Raw genomic sequence first — 20,206 nt, forward strand, 5'->3', positions numbered from 1 at the left:
TCACTGAGGGAACTAAGAAATGGATCACAAGTGTAGGTACTCACAAAGGAAGGTTCTTCTTGACATTTACCAGGAAGGACTAGATTTCATACTTTCTTTTGTAATGTACACAAACATATTATCAGAATATACAGATTTTAGAAAAAGATCTTTCATCCTTCAGTGTGAAGAGCACAGAGAATGATGCCTTCCCCCTGCCAAACAGGAACTTGGAAGAGGATCCTCTCTCCCATCATAAGTACTCTCTACCGCAAGGGTAATTTTGGAATGGAATCACTGGTGGGCTTCAACCAGTCAGTCATTCCGTGAACATTTACCAACAGCCCTACTTATGCCAGGCATTGATATACAGAGAAAAAAGATGGTTTCTGCCTTCAAGAAATCTAAATTAGAATTGGGAAGGCAGATGGTAAACAAATTATTATACTGGATAAACACTCTGGGATGTTACCGAAATCCAAAGATGAGGTGTTTGGCACAGAATGGGAAAGACAGAACACCAGCAAAGGCTTCCAGTGTAGCACATGGCCAGGTGTACCTGGCAAGTACTTGGGAGCAAGTGGCCAGTTATGACCAGAGTAACTTAGGGTGTGAAGGTCCTGGAGGGGGTAAGAGCAATTTGGATATGAGGTCTAAGAGCTAAGCTGGGTTCAGATTCTGTTAGGATCTCCTATACCATTTACAAAAGGAGACTGAGTTTTATCCAGAGGCATAGAGACGCCACTGTCAGCTTGGTAGCAGAGAATTAACATGGTCTGATAGAGATTTTTGGAAGATCACTCTGAAACAGAGGACAGTTTGGAATGGGAGATATTAGAGATGAGAACATCCAGGGAGGTGGTCTACTACCAGAAGTCCCAGTGATGAGAGGCTGAGCTAAGGGAGTGACAGTGGGGACAGGGGACACAGAGAAGGAATATTGAGAAGAATAAATAAATTTGACAGTCTAGGATGGTGGGCAAGGAAGAGACTGGATAACACCCAATATTCCAACTAGGACAACTGCGATACCTTCACTGGAAGAAGAGAGGTTGGTGAAAATGAGAAGGAAGGCAATAATACTGGTTTTAGATGCTTTTCTTTAATTTTTTAAACCTGCGGTTGCTTTATTTCTAACATTCCTACCACTGTAGCACCAATAAACAAGATTTCACTATTTACAATGAAAGTGATAACATCCACAGGATATTTTAAAAAGAATAAACAAATAAATGGCTTGGCCCATTTTCCCCAGAATAAGGAAATGCACCAGCCAAGAATAAGAAATAAGGAAATGAATACATGAGTAAGATAACACATTTCTACAAGTGTAAATAAAGAACACGGCCAACAAAAGCATGAATCCCAGCTCCGCGGATTATTTCCCCCAGCCAAACATCATACACTCCCTCCCCAAAGGAGTTTGCAATCTGAGTACATGTTGCCTTCCACTCCCTTCCCCAACGGGCACACTTCGATTTATCATTATGAATGTTGACAAAAGAAACTCTACCTAGAATTTGTGGTTCCTCAAAAATTTGGAAGTACCAAGGAAGAGCAGTAATCGCTTACTCAAGTGCCCTCAGGGGCAGTCGGATGATAGAAATGGGTAAAGCAGCCTGGATGTCATGTAACAAGGGGTGGTGAGGACTACAACGAATGGAAACATGTCTTCCCCCTTGGGTGGTTTTAAAACAAAGTCGAAAATTCCTTGACACTTAGCCCATGGAGAGGAGGGGTCTATGACTTTTCTCTCTACATCTTGGTGGGCTGGAGACTCAACCAATAGAGTACAAGGAAAGCGGCACCTTATGACCTCTGAGGATAGGTCCTAAAAGGCCAGGTGGCTCTTGCCTTGTTCTGCTGGAACACCTGCTCTTGGATCACTGTGGCGCCACGTAGCAAGCCCGACTATCCTGAGGCTGCCAAGTCACAGAAGACACACAGGAAGACCACATGGAAAGAATGGGAGATGCATACAGACTTGGGGATACCCAAGGAGCCCCAAGTCATCCCAGCCCAAGTACAAGATATGTGAATAAGGACACCTCCAGATGACTTCGGCTCCCCGAAGTCTCCCCAGCTGAAGACCCAGACACAGTGGAATAAAAGCAAACCATCCCCACTATGTATGCCTTGTCCAAATATCTGACTCACAGAATCCATGAGCATGATGAAAGGGCTACGTGCAGTTTTAGGACACTAGGTGCTGAGAGGGTTTGCAATAGAAAACTAGAAATAGAAAACTAGAATAGAATACTAGAGCAATAGAAAACTAGAGCAATAGAAATACTAGAACACCTCCACTAAAGAGGCAGCCACTACTTCGTCCCGCTGACACAGCACCAGTGTCAGAAGACCCTCTCTGAAGTCAGAAACCTAGATTTGTACATGACTTTTCCAATTGGCAGAAGAATGTGTGGGCCAAATAAAACATGATTGTCACTGGATTTGGTCCTAAGACCATTAGTTTGCAACGCCTCATGTAGTATGTAGATTCTATGGAGGCAAAGGGATGTGCGCTTGGTGATGGCCACTTTCAAAGAGCACAGTCAGTGGTTCAGACCACCTTACTATCGCCACCCCGCACCACACTAGCTTTTGTTGCTGCTTTTCCTTAGATGACATTAGGCAAGAGTCAGCTCTAGATAAGTCTGAGAAACTCCCCCCAAAATTCCTGAAGAACACTCTAGGATTTGCTTTAGTTTTAAATCTCCAATGGATTTTAAGGTCCACATTCTAACACCAAAAGCCATGGTGATAACATTCAAAGTCAAGGGCCAGTAAGTATGGAAGTCACCAATATGAGTTCAAGCACCAGGCCTGGAATCCACGGTCTGTAAAGCAGAGCAGGAACTCAGTTGGGGAATAAAAGGTGAGCACATAGTCTAGTACATAATAGTAGCTCAATAAAAGATAAGTGTATAAATGAATGGATGGATAAACAACCATTTCAATAGATGATTTGTCTAATCTTCCTTTAAACTGTATTTTGGCATCTCCACAAAGACAAAACCACAACCTAAATTCGCTTAGGTCTTAAAACTAATGTAAATTGTTAAGTCTCTAAAACAGAAATGACAAATTCTCCCTAGTTTCTATCTCTGCTGGAGACTGACCAGTACAGCTAGTTCATTGTAATCCACTATAGAATAAAACCTTTGCCAAAAATGAAAGTATTAAACAGACGAACAAAAAAGGCCACTCTCATTTAAACTACGAAGTAGGAAGTTTTGCATACAAGTCAACATTTACTTCTGGAAGAAAAAAAAACAGACTCCTATTTGCATCTCTAATTTTTACCAAATAGCACCCATGCCTAAATTAATCTTTTTGTAAGTGACTAGGGTTTGTTTGTCTGTTGTTTTCATTCTCTTTATAAGGAGCAGAGAAAAGAAGGCACATGAGACTCCACAAGAACGTTTACTTTCAAATAGGTTGCCTTCAACAAATTAGCATTCTATTTACCTTCTGTGAAATCACTGCACCACAGCCATCTGTAGAGGAAGCTATGATATAAATGATCATATCAAGACTGAGTATATGAAAGACGACTTGAATATGAACTCCGAGAGCAAATTCAAATCTGCCACCATTCTGTGATCTGCTCAGAGAAGGATGGCTCAGAATGGGCAGACATTGACACCACGGCCAAAGGATTCCTTCCATTCCTTTCCTTTCTGCCTGAGTTTGGCCCCAGGCCTGCACACACAGGAAGCCCTTGAGACAGGTGAAGAATGCCTGCTGTCTCCTGTCCACACTACAAACGGGCATTTCTGAGATTCCATACAGGGTACAGCAGGAAATTCTGGTTTCTTTGGTATTTATGAGAAAATGCTGAAGACCACGACGTGCCAAGAGTTTACAAGGAGATGGGAGGACACATCCTTACCACCAGCTCTCCTGATAATATCCCCTCCTCCCCCACCTCCGTTTTATCACATGTACCGGGTGAGCCTGGAGGAGGAGAATGAGGTGGAAGCTTGAAATTATTATCCTGAAGCGTATAAAGTCACTCTGAAAGCTTCTCTGAGTCAAGCTGGGTTCAAGACATTGCTTGACCCCATGGCAAGTGGCTCATGACGGGCCCAATAAATTCTGAGTTTCCAGTCATCACACCGGGCTCTTCTTGATTCATATGAACCCAGGATTCCACAAGTCATGACTACAGGGAAGCAAAGGATCCTGTGTTGCTGTAACATGTACCGCTGTTTCAAAATGCTCCGCTGCAGTGAAGCTGCATCTTCAGTGAGTTAACGATATTGGTGTTGGTACAGGTAAGGTCTATGTTTGGGAGAAAGCATGTGCGTGTAAGAGAGAGCAGAGACCTAGAACAAAGCTTCATTTTATAGATAAAATGAGCCATTTATCTTTTCTTTCTGAGCTAATATCATGTAGTATCCTGAATACCATTAAAAGCTGGCTTTTAAATAAATAAATCTTCCGATCAGAACTCAGAATTGAGGCAGACGGGCAACTAAACGACCCCAAAACTCAAATTCAACCCACTGATGTAACAATAAAGATCATATTTATCTAATTAAGCTAATAAAACGTAAATTCTGCCCACATAGTTCCATAGAAAAGAAAGGAAAAAGGGGAGATTCACACTGAAGAAAGCTGTGTGTTGATGGATTCAAGGATAACCATTAAGCTAAATTTCTCTAGAAAAGTTTGTCACTTCTATGAAAACCATTCAAAATGATCAGTACCTTAGCAGCTCTAAGCAGAGGTTAACAAAAGCTTGGTTTCCTTTAAAGAATTTATCTTTTGTTTGCTCTCCAGTCCCAGACGGCATCACAAAATAAAGAACAGATGGTGGAGACTAAACGAGGAGACCCTGAAGGTGAAAGTTTTCAAAGATGCACGAATTTAAACGTCTACCTCTGAAAAAGACAATCCCCACGCCTATGAATTAAGCTGATTGTGTGTTTTCACAACATGCCTATCATCACAGCTGAGGCCAAGTACACATCCTTGGTGACAAGAAGAATCAAGAAATGGTGCATCCAAATGTCTGCTTCTTCTGGCGTCTCTGGGTTAGACCAGGGGTTTTCAAACTTTGTAAAAAGTCACCTTTGTGGCAGTAGAAGCTTAAACAGAAGTGTGAACAAACCAGTTAAATGCAGAGCTGCCCCAGCTGAAGGGTGCCTGTGGTGGTCTGAAGGGTGCCTGTGGTGGTCTGAAGGGGGTGGCAGAGCCTGGCCTGTGCCCCGCACCCACCCTCCTCTAGGGCTCAGTGGAGCACAGTTTGAAAAACCATCTGAGACTTAATCTACAGCATCATGGGCTAAAATGAGACCAAAACACTAAAGCAGGAAAACATCAGAATGAATGAAATGTAAAGGACAAACTAGGTTAATTTTTCTACATTAGACCAACCCAAAGGTCAACAGGTTCCAACATTATTTTTCTCACTTTAGTGTTTTAACAGAATTAATTTACTGATTTCCACTTGGCAGTATATGCCCGCCTTCTGGGCAACTAAGCCATGTTTTCCCCAAAACCTTATAACATCTTTATTACTGACCCAAAAGATATTAGTCAGAAGAGGGGTTTTCTTAACTGATGACCCTCGTTGTAAAACTCTCCCACTAAAGAACAGTAATTCACCATAGTCTTTGCTAGAAAAATAAAATAATTGGAGAATTAAATGATAGTATAAATCTGGGCACATAAAGCCCTGAAACCCAGATCACTGTAAAAATTCTTAGTTCAGGAACCCTTAAGAAAAGGAACAAACCATTAAAATTAAACTGAGTTATAAAATCCTACAAGGGATTTTTTCTTTTTAAATGCTAAGGAACTACCTTCCCTAGTCCACTTAGTTTAACCACAAGGTCTAAACAATTGAAAACATTTTACCTTCCTCCCCATACGAGAAATTAATGTCGCTATTAGGAAACACTCTTGGAAAGCATTTAGTATCCTATGTAATCTAGCCTCTACCCACTTTGCAAAATCATCTGCCACGACCTAACAAAGATATCCAGCACAGACCTACTCACATCCTCATGGCTCCTCAATACTGTCTGCTCATTTCCATCTCATGCCATCTCTCCCAGACATCCTCACCCCTCCTGCCAACGAATCCAAATCCAACTCCTCCCGAGACTCAACCTGACAACAGGGCTCCCTTGAACGGCCATCTCCCAGACCCACAAAGGCCCAGAGCACCAATAGCTCATTCCATCCCTTTGGCTGTTAACTGTACACCTTCTCTGTTACCCACCTCCTCCCACGGATACAGCGGACTGTGAACTAGTATGAAGGGCCTGTGGCTCACTTTTCTGCTCTACCTTATAGAGGGTATCCCCAGGCTGCACCCCCATGGGACGCACAAACACTTGTCGAATAAATACGTATGTTTATACATTATTCTCAATAGTCACTCATCCACATGAGACAGTACAGACATTTATACGAAGCAAGTGAAACACAAGCAGAATTTTGTTTTCTACTACCACCTACACCCTTGAGTCTTTTACCAGCTTATGCTTCTCCCAACTATCATTTATGTTTGTTTTGCTATGCTGTTTATCTCAGGACACACTCTGATTAGCCTTGGTCGTAATAAATCTCTAATATCCCCGACGTTGTTTAGAATGCGTGGCTGCCTGATGAGTCAAGGCAAAGATTTACAAGGAAATTGTGCCTTCCCTTCGGTTAATGGTGCTGTACCCTCCCAGTTTCACTGAAGAGCCTCACTCCAAAGTCGTTCAAGCTCAAGCTATAAAGTTATAGGATTAAAGGGCCAAAGAACGGAGAGAATGGCTCTTCATCTGCCCCAAGGTTCCTGGAAAAGATGACCAAAATCTGGTTGGATGGGACATAACAAAAGTGCACGAACAGCCTGGTGACACTGCCTTACTCTCTACCGAACTTGAGTTGATAAGCCATACTCTCCCATTCGGTACAAAGGTGGCAAAGCGACTTGAGAACATCTAGTCTGCAATGGAGTAGAAAGTAAAATCCTTCGCTCTGATTTTCCAGAGCACTGTCCCACTAAGACAGGGGAAAATAAGAAACTAGATGCACGTTTCACACGTGGCCAGCCCATCTGTAGCCTGCCATCTGAGACCTGCCCAAACAGAAGAAATCACACTTCAGGACTCCACGAATCCCAAGTCACCTCCGCTCTAGCCTCTTTAGCTCCCCTGTCACCCATGAGGTGTTCAATCATCACTGTGGCTACGTCAAAGGGGACTGGGTCTACTTGGACATCGCTAGGTGAACTGCTGCAACCCCGACAAGTTCCCGAGAAAGCACAGTGGTGCAGGGAAGCATTTAGCGCCATGGTTCTCAGGTCGTACCATGCACAGTGAACCCTCCACCTGAGCCCAGAATCCCTCCCGGATAACATCCTCACTGCTCTGTTAGGAGCTCAGGCCCAGCTGCACAAACTCTGGAGGAAGGCAGGTGGGGTGGCAAGCAGGGAGAGGAGCCCCCAGTCCAAGCTGATCAGACCTCCAGGCTGTCCTTGTGAGAGGAGGGGCAAGAAGCTGGAAATGGTACGTGGGTTGTGGTTCCTGGTTTCCATCGGTTCGTCCAGACCCTGCCTAAGTGTAATAAACACTGCGGGTTCTATGTTTATCAACACGCCAAGCTGTGTGGAACTAGATTTTCTCTGATGTCTGGGATAAAAATTAAGTCCCAAAACATGCTGGACACACAGAAATGCACTTTGCATTGTGTTGTGGAATCTGAACCCTGGGCTGTATGTTATTATTCAAAAAAAGTTTATTAGAGATATAGAGCTGTATCAGCACAACGTGAGGGAGAAAAACTGCCCTTTAGTAAATATATATTTGTTTCTAAATATTCAAACGATGTTTTAGGAAATGATGGTGTTAATAGATGATTATTTAACAGTCCATACCTAACAAAAGTAAAAAGTTGGCAATTCCACATTTATTCTCAGGTTTTATATACCTGTGAAATCCAAATTCTGAGACTACTGACTTAGAAAAACTCTATTCCAAGCCCCTTACTTGAGGGATAAATTTATTTTGCCTGCAGAAGTGGGTGGTGTGCTAAAGGTCACACAGCAAAGTATGACCTCGAAAGTGGCAGAGCCAATTCTGTACCCGAATCTCCAGCTGGGCAAGTGTGCCATGATGCCCTTTATGAAGTTAGGGCAACACACCGTAACTCCATGAAACAAATGTGATTATTTTTGAACTGTTTTGAAATACGTGTTAAATAAATACCACTTTTACTCACAATTAAAACAGAATTTGGCTAAAGGATGTTTATAAAATTGTTTCATTGTTTTAAAGCTATACATGAAGCTTAGATGCCATATGCCGACTTAAGGATGGGTATCTACCTATTACTTCAACATATGGGTGAAATTCCACAGATACCTACAAACGTAAAAATAACTAGCTGTGCCTTGTGAATAGGTGTAATAGTACTAGCCTAGCTTTCTTTTTTCAATGAATGCCTGCTGTACACATGGCTGTATAGAACTCTGGCAAGAACAACGTTTCCATCAAAGACAGATTCAAGTGCTAGGCCAATAAAATCCGAAGTGGGCAATTCTGAGATTGCAACAGGAAAAAGCCAAATAAATTAAGGGTGAAAACCATGTGGCATATAGTTTGAAAGTAAGAAGGACTAAGTATTGGTCTTCATTTAAGAGCTCAAGGGATACTGTAAAAATAAGCAATTTTCAAGCCTGTTCTTCCACAGATTTTGAAAAGCTTGGTTCCTAACTGTTTCTCATGAAAGTCACTATACTGAGGGGCTATTCATGGCAAACCACCTGGATAATGTTTATTTCTAGACCCCTAACTGATCATAACTGTAAAGGTACTCTCTTCCGAAGTACTCTCATATGTACAATAAGCAGCTAAACTCAGCCAGTTCTCCCCCGACGGCTCCATAACCAGGGCGATTCTGGTTGGGCCCTGTAACAATGAGGCAGCTGGCCCTGCCAGTCGACATAAGACAGGTGCCCATTGGCAACAAGGGGCACTACCAAATAGACCCTTTGAAATTCTTTATGGCACCCCCCTTACACAGCCCCTGTCTGCTATTTTCACTCTCTCTCCTCCTTCCCGTAAGCTGACTCTCACCTCACTTTCCTGTGAGTCACATGGAATCCATCATCGGCAGATATGACTAAATGACTTGTCTTTCAGGGTCTTATTACTCTGTTTAGGTGAACGGGTGAACTGGCGCTTGCTGTCCAGGAAAATCGAAAAGATGCTGAATTCATGAGCACGGTTAATTTGAATTCTCAAGAGTGGTTCAAACAGAGCAGGCTGCTTGGAACAGAAATTTGCAACTCAGATATTCTGACCTTTTAAATGCCATCAAAAGTGTAACGTAAGTGTACTTTACTTCTGCCTATAGTAGCATAAATCAGAATAACGGGCTTAATTAGTTTTGTTTGCAGTAAGCTGAGTTATTAAAAAAACACAACTCCTTGAGAGCAGTTGGTGTTGCCATCTGGCACATCCCCTTGCTCCTGGTCTTTCCTTCTGTTTCTTGTGCTCCAGAAGCTGACACTTCTCCAGACAGAACCTTTTGGCTATGAAGACAAGCGGATGGGTGAGAATGCGACTAAGGTCAACCGATCGTCACAAGGCTGGTTATCTGGAGGAGTGTGGTCTTGGGGTGGGGAGAGTCCGTGTGGGAGGAAGAAGGGCAGGAGGGCTGTTGGCCTCTCAGGCCAAGAGCAGGAATACTCCTTCCACCAAGAGTGCATCTCAAGACTTGATCATCCAGCTGTGAACAAGTGGACCCCGTCTAACCGAATGAGAGACTCCCAGGCAACAGATCCCAGCTCCCCTCCTGCACCTCCAGCTCTTCTCTGGAACCTCTCTAAGCCCGAGTCTACTGACATGCACCTTGTCTCACTCATCATTGCAGGTCGCTGGTTTTCTGGAATTTCCAACAGGAATGGGGCAAGACCGGGTCCCTATTCCATTTAGGGTCTCTACTGTTAACATTACCCCTACATCAAGTGCCTTGAAAGTCTGGAAGATTAAATGTCTTCTGTATAAAAATGACACCTTGCCCTGGGAGTCAGCAGGACTCTAGTCCTCTACTAACTGGCAATTGGCCTTGGGTAATTCACTGAACATCTCTGGAAGTCAATGTTCTCAATCAGAAAATGGGAAGGTTGAAGTGCATAAAATGTAGAGGACTTTACAGCTCCAAGTGTTATGATTGAAAGTGCCCTGATTTCTTAGCGTTAAAATAGACATTCTCGGGCTTCCCTGGTGGCGCAGTGGTTGAGAGTCCACTTGCCGATGCAGGGGACGCGGGTTCGTGCCCCGGTCCGGGAAGATCCCACATGCCGCAGAGCGGCTGGGCCCGTGAGCCATGGCCGCTGAGCCTGCGTGTCCGGAGCCTGTGCTCCGCAACGGGAGAGGCTACAGCAGTGAGAGGCCCGCGTACCGCAAAAAAATAAAAAATAATAAAATAAAATAAAAAAATAGACATTCTCAATTAACCAAATAAAATAAATATATACATACTCATGTATCTATGCCCCCCAATGCACCCAAATGCAATTCATGCTTTTTAACCTTTTTGAAACAACTAGCAATTAAGGACACTCAGGAAGCTGTAGCTGCGCACCATCCAGATCAGGGGTTGCCCCTGAAAGCCAAAAGACCCCTCAGTAATTGGAAGAAAGATGAGAAGACCTTTCAGAAGACCTTTCTTTATCATCAAGAAGGAATGTACCTGACTAGAAAAACCAACTCACTCAGGAAGCATCAGAGACTGCCTTTGAAGTTCTGATCATCAAAAGGTAACCAGAACATTCTATCCCTCAACCATAGCAGTAGGCAAAAATGGGGCTATCGATATTTTGTCTGCAAGATTTTTAAATGTAAGGATCCACTTTGCTTTATATAGCTGAAATTGAAATGAAGGCATTCAATGTCTTCAAGGCATTTAATAATTGATGAAATATGCATACAAGAACACTCAGTACGTGAGAGAGAGAAGCAAGTAACTGAAATACAGATTTAGAGCAATCACCCAACCCAGCCTTTCTCCATAACATATCCTGTCTCATAGAAAAGCCCACAGAAGGACTAAATAACTAAGGATCTGAAGAAGGAAAAAACTAAAATATCATTCCCGAAGTTTTCCTTTATCTGTGATTGAATATGTGCCTAATTTCAATCCAGGGCCAAGACCAAATCCCAAGGTTTTTTGTACCCTTCCATAACGATTCAAGTACAGTAGCTCTATAGTACATTTAACTCTTTGTTACATGAAAACTGTAAAGGACCCAACTGTGTGTGAATAACCCAGTCATTGTCTTATCTTAAGGACAAACTAGTATTGCCTTTATAAAGATGATAAAGCAAGCTACTGTTCCTCTGCCATTTTGTCATTTCTAAACACCTCTTCTGCTTCTCTGCTGCTGAAGAATCCCTGGTCTCAGAAAGAGGAGCCACTCTTTCTATTGGAAACTCTTGAATGACACTCTAAAGAGAAGGCAGTTTATGTCAGGAACAGCAGTAACTTGATTAGAGACGTATAAACTAGAGCTGAGATTTCATGTCTGTATTCGCAAGTGCCCCATGGCCTACTCTCGATGCTGAATCTGTAATTTCCTAGAACCCTTGAAAATCAGCCCATTTCAGAAAATGAAACTATTCTTAATATCTCCCAGAATCAAATTCAAAAATAAGTATTTTTCTTCAAATGTACACAAAGCTTACCAGAAACAGTATGCATTAAAGTAGTATTAAGGCCAACCTGATTGTTCCAAAGTACCCAAGAAGCAAAAATAACTGAGCTGTTACACAGGTTCCCCAGTGCACCGGAAGGAGAGCATTCCTATGAAACCTTTCGTAAGCCGAAATGGGATAAAGTGAAGCAGCAATTACCTTAGGACACATCTGGCTAACAGATGCACAAAGGAAATGGAGATAAAGCACAGATGCTCATAGACAGTTTAAAGCTACGGTGGCCTGAAGCTAAGTGTGGTTCCCGGGGAAGGAACTTGGCAGTGCCACTCTCCCTGCTCGGGGGATCCACTGCCTCTACAGGGGTTCACTGCAAAACAAATGCTGAACGCTATTTTTTGCTTTTCACCTTTTTCATAAAATTGAAAATCCGCTTTAGATTTCTTTCAGTTAGTGAAAACAGGTACAAAGGTAGGTCCTTGGTAAAGCAAACTTTTGTAAAGCAGGGGACACCTGTATTACAGAAATACTTCAATTATCTGAAATACAGTCAAGACCCAGAAAACAAGCAAAAACTTTTTCAGCCCAAAAAACCGACAGATGCATGACACATGTACCGTGCGCAAAAGCTCATGCACTTTACTCACAGAAGGATACTTCAAGGTCACTTACTCTTATTTTCAACACAGTCCTAATCAGTGTGATTATCCATTTTCCCAAGGGAAATGGATAATCACATTAGATTATCCATTAGAAAGAGCAGAGCAGAAATCAGAAACGATGAGGATATGATGTTAAAGCCAGGCCGGGTGAGGGCAGCAAGGAATATTGCGGAAGCATGCTGGTACTAGAAGTGACTGAAAATCTATTAAAAGTAGATACTGAAAAAAAAAAAAAAAAAGCCACCTGGGGCCATTTAATGTAGGGACTCACAGTTCTATCTAGCTTCAGAGTTTCTCAACATCAGAAGTGGCTAAAATGAGAAATTTTAGAGCCTAGGTCCATAAAGTGCAGCACACTGGCCCAATGGTGCTATGCAAGTAAAACTTTTTTTTCAAGCTTTTGCAAAGTTTGGCTTCACATTCTTATTTCTGAGCAGCGGAGCTTGACTACACTGATGCCTCCAGAATAAGGTATCATTACTATGAGTAAACCTAGAGGCTTAGAGCAAATCACCGCTTCTGTACTCACTTGACACTTGTGAAAATGAGTTATCTGACGAAATGGAATACTCACCCTAATTCTGTTCTAAGTTAGGTTTTTTCTGAATTATTTCAGTTGAAAAGATAAAGGCATTACTAACTCAATGGTATTTTTTCTATTATGTGTATCTTCTGAAAACCTGCAATGGATCCCCAAATGCAAATGTTTAATTGATTTCAACTGGGTCTAAAGGGCTCAACCATAATTAGGGGAATGGGATTCCTCTGGCTTCACAGCATCAACGGGCTTATGTGACTGAATTCCAAGGCACTTGAAGATTTGTTTGCTAAATAGAATCAACTGAATAGTTGGCATTGTTCACATGCAATATTAAAGTTACTGAAATATATATACACACACACAGCATATAGATAATAGAGATAATCTCCTTAGAAGATTAACATTGTCCCCTAGATTTAAAGAATGTTTATAGCTTTGTGCTATTATTGCTAGTGCAGTTGAAAGCCTTACATTCTACTAGAAATTACCTTTCTAAGCCATCTGGGTTTTCCAATAATAGTTCACCTCTTAGATATTTTGCAATATCTCAAACTACATTTTCAACATTAAGCATTCTATGTCATTAAATCAAAATGTATTCTTATGATGAATGCAACATGCTTTGCACAAACAGGTATAGTACAATCGATTGATTTTTCCAAAACGTCTTAAAATTGATGTCCTATCAAAGTGAATATAAGGCTACCAAATTACCATACTGAAGCTTGAAGACCAAAAACTACTATCTAGTTCTTTAACCATCTACGTGTCAGCTCACACAACAGAAAATACACTCAGAGGACCTCAGTTAAAATCAGTTCTGTAGCATTTCCATAACTGTTAACTGCTGACATTTTTCTCCCAAGAGACATTCAATTTCTATTGTCCAAATTCATTCATAAGTGATGGTCTGACTTTCTCTAAGCAAAATAAAAGATTTATGAGAGCAATCACTCATGCCGTAGTGCACCACTACTTAATTCACAGACAGCCTTGCTTCAGAGAAACTCTGCTGGGCTCTTCCACACATAGGTTATCTCACCCCTAGCAGACAAGGCCATTTTTGTGTTATCAGCGTCTTTCGTTTACTCATTAACAGAGAATAACAAGCCGTCTTAAAACTCAAGGTAAAACCTATAAACTGGGAGATTTGAAATGCAGGTTCTCTTGTGGGAAATATTCGTTAGGATTGCAGGTGCCGCGTCATCTACATTCACCAAAAACATCCACTGGAAATAGGTTACAAACTCCTGTGCTTCTTTGTCCAGCGGGATGTGAAGGCTTGAAAAGGTCGTCTTAAATGACTCATATGCCAGAGTTTCCCCGAATTAACCAAATAATCCCACCCACCAAAAACTCAAATTTTCAACCCATACCCCTGAAGAAGTACATTATCAGATAGCCTTGGTCTGGGGTTGAGAGGGGTGACGTTTTCCAGTACCTGCTGGCGTCAGTCTTTCTCAGTCCTGGAGTTCAGCAAAGGAAAGGAAGAACTTTCTTCTTCGGAGGAAGCTTGGGTGTTTGAGAGCTTCACTCACACCAGCCCATCTTATCCAACAACCACGCACCTCGGCCAATGGTTTCCACCTGGTCTGCTCATTAGAATCACCTGAAGGGCTCTTTTTACAACGGGCCCAGGCCCAGTACCAGACCAATTCAATGTGCATCTGAGTGTGGGATCCAGGCACCAGTGTTTTTTCAAAGTCAGCCCAGTGATTTTAGCCTGCAGCCAAGCTGAAAAACGCTGCTCTAGAGCAGTGATCTTGAATCAGAGTCCGTTTTGCCCACTCCCTACCCCAGGAACATTTGGTAGCATCTGGAGACATTTTTAATTGTCACAACTGGGGGTTGCTTATGGGTAGAGCCCGGGATGCTGCTACGCCTCCCAAAACGCACAAGACAGCCCCTCACAACTTTCACCTGCTTTTTGTTAATGCAGAAACATTCAAGGGCTCATCCAAAACACTCACCTCTCACGCCAACCCCACACAGAAGGATGCTGTAAATGACTCAGCAAATTTGCAGTTTGGGATTTACCTTGCTGCTGGTTCCTATCTGTTTATAAGACAATAATTCAACCCAAGTGTGTGGGGATTTAAAAATATGAAAAAATCATGTCTCACTATCCATATCAAAAATTAATTTGTAACAGTAGGATAAATACAAGCTACCAGGGCCCAAGTTTATAGGCTGATGATCCGTAAACACCTCATCGTGCCTCTTCATTTTCCAATTAATTATTGAAATAAAAATGCAATGCAAATGGACTACAAATACACTTTGGTGAGGATATCCACTGTCAGAAGATGTCACTTAAGAAGGAGAAAACCCGAAGTAAACACAAGAATTAAACTACAGTGTCATTCTAAACAATGCATCTATGTTACATCAAATTTTTAACTGAATAAAATTGTTAAATTTAAAAAAACCATTTGCCTGACCATGAAATTTATCTGAACCCAGGCAATAAGATTCAACGATTAACGCCATCCCTATCTAGAGACAGACCTTACTTTATACAAAGAATTGCTTAAAAATTGCACCTAAAATCCCTTCTTATAAGTTAAATCACACATTAGAGAAGTTCTTTATTTAAGTAAGCCTTTTTGTAAGGAGAAGAACCGTTTTGTAAGTGAACCAGCTGCCCTTAAGTAATCTTTATTTTGGTTCAAGATAAAAAGTTTCCTCAAAATAGTGCACATTTACTTCTCATGCTCATTAAAAAGTAATCAAGAAGTGGAAAAGTCATTAACTTTACCTTCCTGTTAACACATTACCCCCTGAAGACAAGTTTCATGGCCGATGACACATCTTGTGATGGTAACACAACCAAAATATCTTTTTAAATGACTTTCATCTCTTGTGAGAACTGCACAGCCGAGGCTGCCCACAGCAATCAGGGCAGCATCTCCTGGAAAGAGTGAGGGAACGGTGCCATCAACAAAGTAAAAGCCCCAGCCAGCCCGGTGGCTTCAACACAACAGGTGAATTGGCTTCTCCCAGCTTTCACCTCCCAGCACGTAACAGAGAAAGCAACAGCATCCGATCTTTCCCATTCTTTCTAGTTCCATCTGTGCTTAAAACATTGGACGTATTAGAAGCCAAGCTTCAGGAGTCAATTTTCAGCACTACGAGAAAACGATGAGGGTGAAATGGAATCCAACAGGTAAATCCCCAACTACAATATTGAAAATTTACCCCTTCGTGTCACTGCTAAAATTGGCGGCCTCCAGCACTGCTCAGAGCTGACTGCACATAGCCTCCGGAGCAGCTTTCAAATAAAGTGAAAAACCCCAGATATTTTGGATGCAGAAACCCCACTTCATAAAACCAATCGTTTTAGTTCTAACTCGGCCACAGCTGACATAAAAAAAGACCCTCACAATTCTTTTAAGTTTTTTTTTTTCCTCTCTTGAGTTTCAAGTGGTTTCATAACAAAGATGCAGAAAAGTAAACCTCTTCCAAACGGTTTAGAGCTGCCTCAGCCAATGCAGTGGATGTTGCACTTTGGAAACCAAAGGAGTGTCCAAACACATCTGTACATTTAAAGGGGAATATTTAAACAACCAGAAAGATGACTCGCCATGTAAAAAGGCATGCTACTCAAGCACTGACATATATCCACTACCAAACGTAAAATAGATAGCTAGTGGGAAGCAGCCGCATAGCACAGGGAGATCAGCTCGGTGCTTTGTGACCACCTAGAGGGGTGGGATAGGGAGGGTGGGAGGGAGACGCAAGAGGGAGGAGATATGGGGATATATGTATAGCTGATTCACTTTGTTATGCAGCAGAAACTAACACACCATTGTAAAGCAATTATACTCCAATAAAGATATTTAAGAAAAGGGAAAGAAATCATCTGATGCATTTCAGATGCAAAGGAAAGTCACAGAGTCATGCTAAGGCCCCCAACACAATGGAGAACATCCTCAAGGAAAAGTAAGGCATATTTACAGGTATTCAGGCAACCCAGCGTCAAGTCTGTTTAAGGACACCCTAGTTCTTTTTTAATGTTATTGTTTTTCATAATAAATACTCATTTCTTTCTGCACATAAGCTGTTAGCTGGACTCAAAAACCTTTGGTCACCTGCTCCAAGAGAGCCCTTGTAGGAAACTGCACACAAGCAGGAAAATGTTCAAGATAGAGAAATCTTAGATTGGTTCTATTTTTATCTTCAATGCCCACAAATCTCACCCTGACTACTCAGGGTTCCACGGAATTATCGTTCCTCTCCTTCCCCTGCCCCCTCCCCCCCAATATTCTCCAGGCCACCTGGTAACTGCATAAAATAGAACAAATGGAGGGGGAGACACACACATCATGATTTGGGGGCAAACGTGTGTTCCTCTCCCCAACCCGCCTCCGCACTAGCGCCTGCAGTTTCTAACATGGCCGCAAAGCCTTGCATCATTCATAACTCTCTACCCAGTGGCCCCAGCAAAGCGGTTCCCCAGCACGTACTGACCCACCGTTCATGCCACTGTAGACATTCCGGTGATGGGGTGACAGATCCTCTTGCGCCTGCCTTCGGAGGGTGCCCTCCCTGCTGCCACCGCCGCTGCCGCCGCCGCCGCCTCCGCCGCCACCGCCACCGCCGCCACCGCCGCCTCCGCCCACGTGTTTGTGATCGGGGCTCCCCCCGTAATGCTGTTTGAGGTGCTCCGGGCTGGTGCCCCGGGCTCTGGGTAGCTGCTCCAGGCTCCCGCCGACGGCGTGTTTCTGAAGATGCTCAGGGCTCCCTCCGCTGTGCCTGGCGTGCTCGGGGCTGCCCCCGGGCCTGTGCTTCTGTAAGTGCTCCGGGCTCCCGCTCAGCACGTGCTTGGGCAGCGTTTCGGGGCTGCTCCCCGCGTGCGGGTGCCTTTGCTGTTCGGGGCTGCCCTTGCACAAGGGTTTGTGGTGCTCGGGGCTGGGTCCTTTGAGGGCTTTGGGGTGATCTGGGGTCGCGGAGGCCCTGGGCTTCTGCAGATGCTCAGGGCTGGCGCTCCTGTGCTTGGAGTGCTCCGGGCTGCCCTCGGCCCGGGGCTTCTGCAGGTGCTCCGGGCTGCCGCCGCTCGCGTGATGCTTGTGGTCCGGGCTGTCGGTGCTGCCTGCGCTGGAAGTGCTGCTGCCGTCGCCCACGTCCCGCACGTAGGGCGCCGTGGTGGCGGCAAGCTGGCAGAGGCTGGCCTGGCTGTCGATGGAGCAGCGGCTGCCCGCGCAGCCCGCGCCCTTCTCCTCGTCCAGCAGCACGCAGAGCTCCTTGAGCTCCATGTTCTCCTTCACCACCTCCTCCTGCTTCACCTCCAGCTCCTTCAGCTTCTGCAGGTATAAGGCCACTTCCTTGTGCATCACCCCCGCCGTGTAGCGGCCCAGTCTCTGCCACTCCCGGGACACCCTCTTGCCCTTCTGCCGGTCGTCATCCAGGAAACAGCAGAGGTCCCTCAGTTCCTGGTTGTCCTCCTGGAGTTTCTGGTTAATATCCTGAAAAGAGACATACAGCCATTCAAGCCAGGTATGTGTGGGAGGCGACACCAGGCTCAGACTTCTGGGAGCCAGGGAGCCTGGAAGGGGTGAATTCTCTGTGATGATAGGGGAGGGAGGGAGAAGGTGAGAGGAAGCTACAGATGTGTAGCTGTCCAAAAAAATAACAATAATGGGTATTGATTCTGCTCCCTGCCCCATGCTTTACTTGCATTATCTCATCTACTTCTCACCAAACCCTCAGGGGATATTATGGTTCTTTTACAGACGGGGAAACGGGACCTCGCAAAGCTTCACTTGTCCAAGGTCATCCAGTCAGTCTTTAGGGAGCAGCCAGTTCATTAACAGGAAATCAGTAGGCTCCCTGCCCCACCTTCAAGGAAGAAAGATGGCTGCTTGTGATCTGCGAAAGGCTTAACAAGCTCTGAGGCAACAGGCCTTTCGTCAGCGCAAACGACAAACACTGCCTAGGTGTTCAGCCCACGACCCGGAGAAGCAGCCCCAACCCCTGCATGAGCGAGCAGCAAACTGTCCTCTGGTGGCGTTTCAGTCCTGCCCATCCAACCCTACTTGCCATCCTCCCTGCACGGCTCCCAGGCAGCTCACCTGGAACTCAGGTTCTTGTGTGATATTCAAACTCCCCCCTCCCCCCAAATCGCACCTCTCAGCAAATGCCACCTCCACCCATCCTGTCGCCCTTTATAAGAACCTGTGGTTATGCCTGGCACCTCCTTCTCCCTCACCTCCCAGTTCCGAGCCAAACACGTCTCCTGAACTCTACCTCCGAAATTTACCTCGTCACTCCCATGCTTCAAACCCTTAAAAGGGTCTCACTGCCCTTAGGATAAAGTGCAAAATCCTTTAAGTCTCAAAAGGACCCCAATCCTCTTAACTGGCCTACTTCTCCAGCATGAACGGTGATTCATTCATGAATATTTAGTAAGCATCTATTATGTGCCAGGTACCTGTCCAGGTGCTAGGGACAGATCAGAGGACGCAGCAAAGCCCTTGCCATCCTATGGCTTTCATTCTGGTGGGGAAGACTAACAAAAAAGCAAGTATAGAACATAATGTCATAGAGTGAAAAGTGCTGGGAAAAAGACTAAAGCAGGCTAAAAAATACTATCTTTTAAGAGAAGGCACCTCTGCAGAAAAAGAAAACATTTGAGCAAAGACCTGGGTGAAATAAAGGCGCAAACATTTGCTGGAAGATGATCCCAGGCAGAGCGAAAGGCAAGTGTAAAAGCCCCAAGACAGATGTGGCTCAAGTTGCAGCAAGGCCAGTGGGCCTAAAGCGGAGTGAGCAAGGGCGGGCAGAGCTGGGAAGGAGGTCTGGGAGGGGAGGTGCAAGTGGGTGGGCACCAGGGCTAGGTAGATAACGTGGGCCTCATCAGCCACATGAAGGCCTTGCCGGCCACAGGAAGACTCTGGACTGTTGGCAAGCTGAGGATAGAGGACTAGACATGATGTGATTCATTCTGCACCATCATTCTGTGCAGAAAATAGACGGCTGGGGGATGGAAGGAGGCGGGTGACTGGAAGAGAGAGAGACAGGATAAGGTGGAAGCTGGAAGACCAGGTAGGAGGCTACAAGGTTAGTCCAGGGAGAGGGAGATGATGGTGGCGGCTACCCATGGTGGCAGTGGACAAGGTGAGACCATCCCTCCCCATCATGCACAGAGCCCCACCCATGCTGGCCTGGCCTCAGGGCCCAAGGGACAAGCCCTTCCGCTCTTTCACTCGGAAAGCTTCCCCCAGCCTCTACACAATCTTTGTTTCTCACTTTACGGCACTTCCCCATAGAAGCCATCCCTGACCACTAATCTATGCTCTGCGAGGAGCCCTTCAACTTCCCCTCTGTTGCATTACAACTTCTAATCACATATGGTTGAGTCTATC

The 20,206-nt window shown here is 44.3% G+C and overlaps 1 protein-coding gene across 3 annotated transcripts in view; it reads right to left on the minus strand.

Annotated features, from left to right (window-relative positions):
- The window catches only part of CCDC85A (coiled-coil domain containing 85A), a 203,683-nt gene that overhangs the window by 175,560 nt on the left and 7,917 nt on the right, over positions 1-20,206 (minus strand). For all 3 annotated transcript variants that reach the window (XM_079940854.1, XM_079940853.1, XM_079940855.1), the window contains exon 2: positions 17,317-18,307. In XM_079940854.1, the coding sequence (XP_079796980.1) occupies positions 17,317-18,307 (991 nt within the window). The remainder of the gene's footprint in view (positions 1-17,316; positions 18,308-20,206) is intronic.

The sequence above is a fragment of the Stenella coeruleoalba genome (assembly GCF_951394435.1).
Source record: "Stenella coeruleoalba genome assembly, chromosome: 13".
In the NCBI taxonomy this organism is placed as follows: domain Eukaryota; kingdom Metazoa; phylum Chordata; class Mammalia; order Artiodactyla; family Delphinidae; genus Stenella; species Stenella coeruleoalba.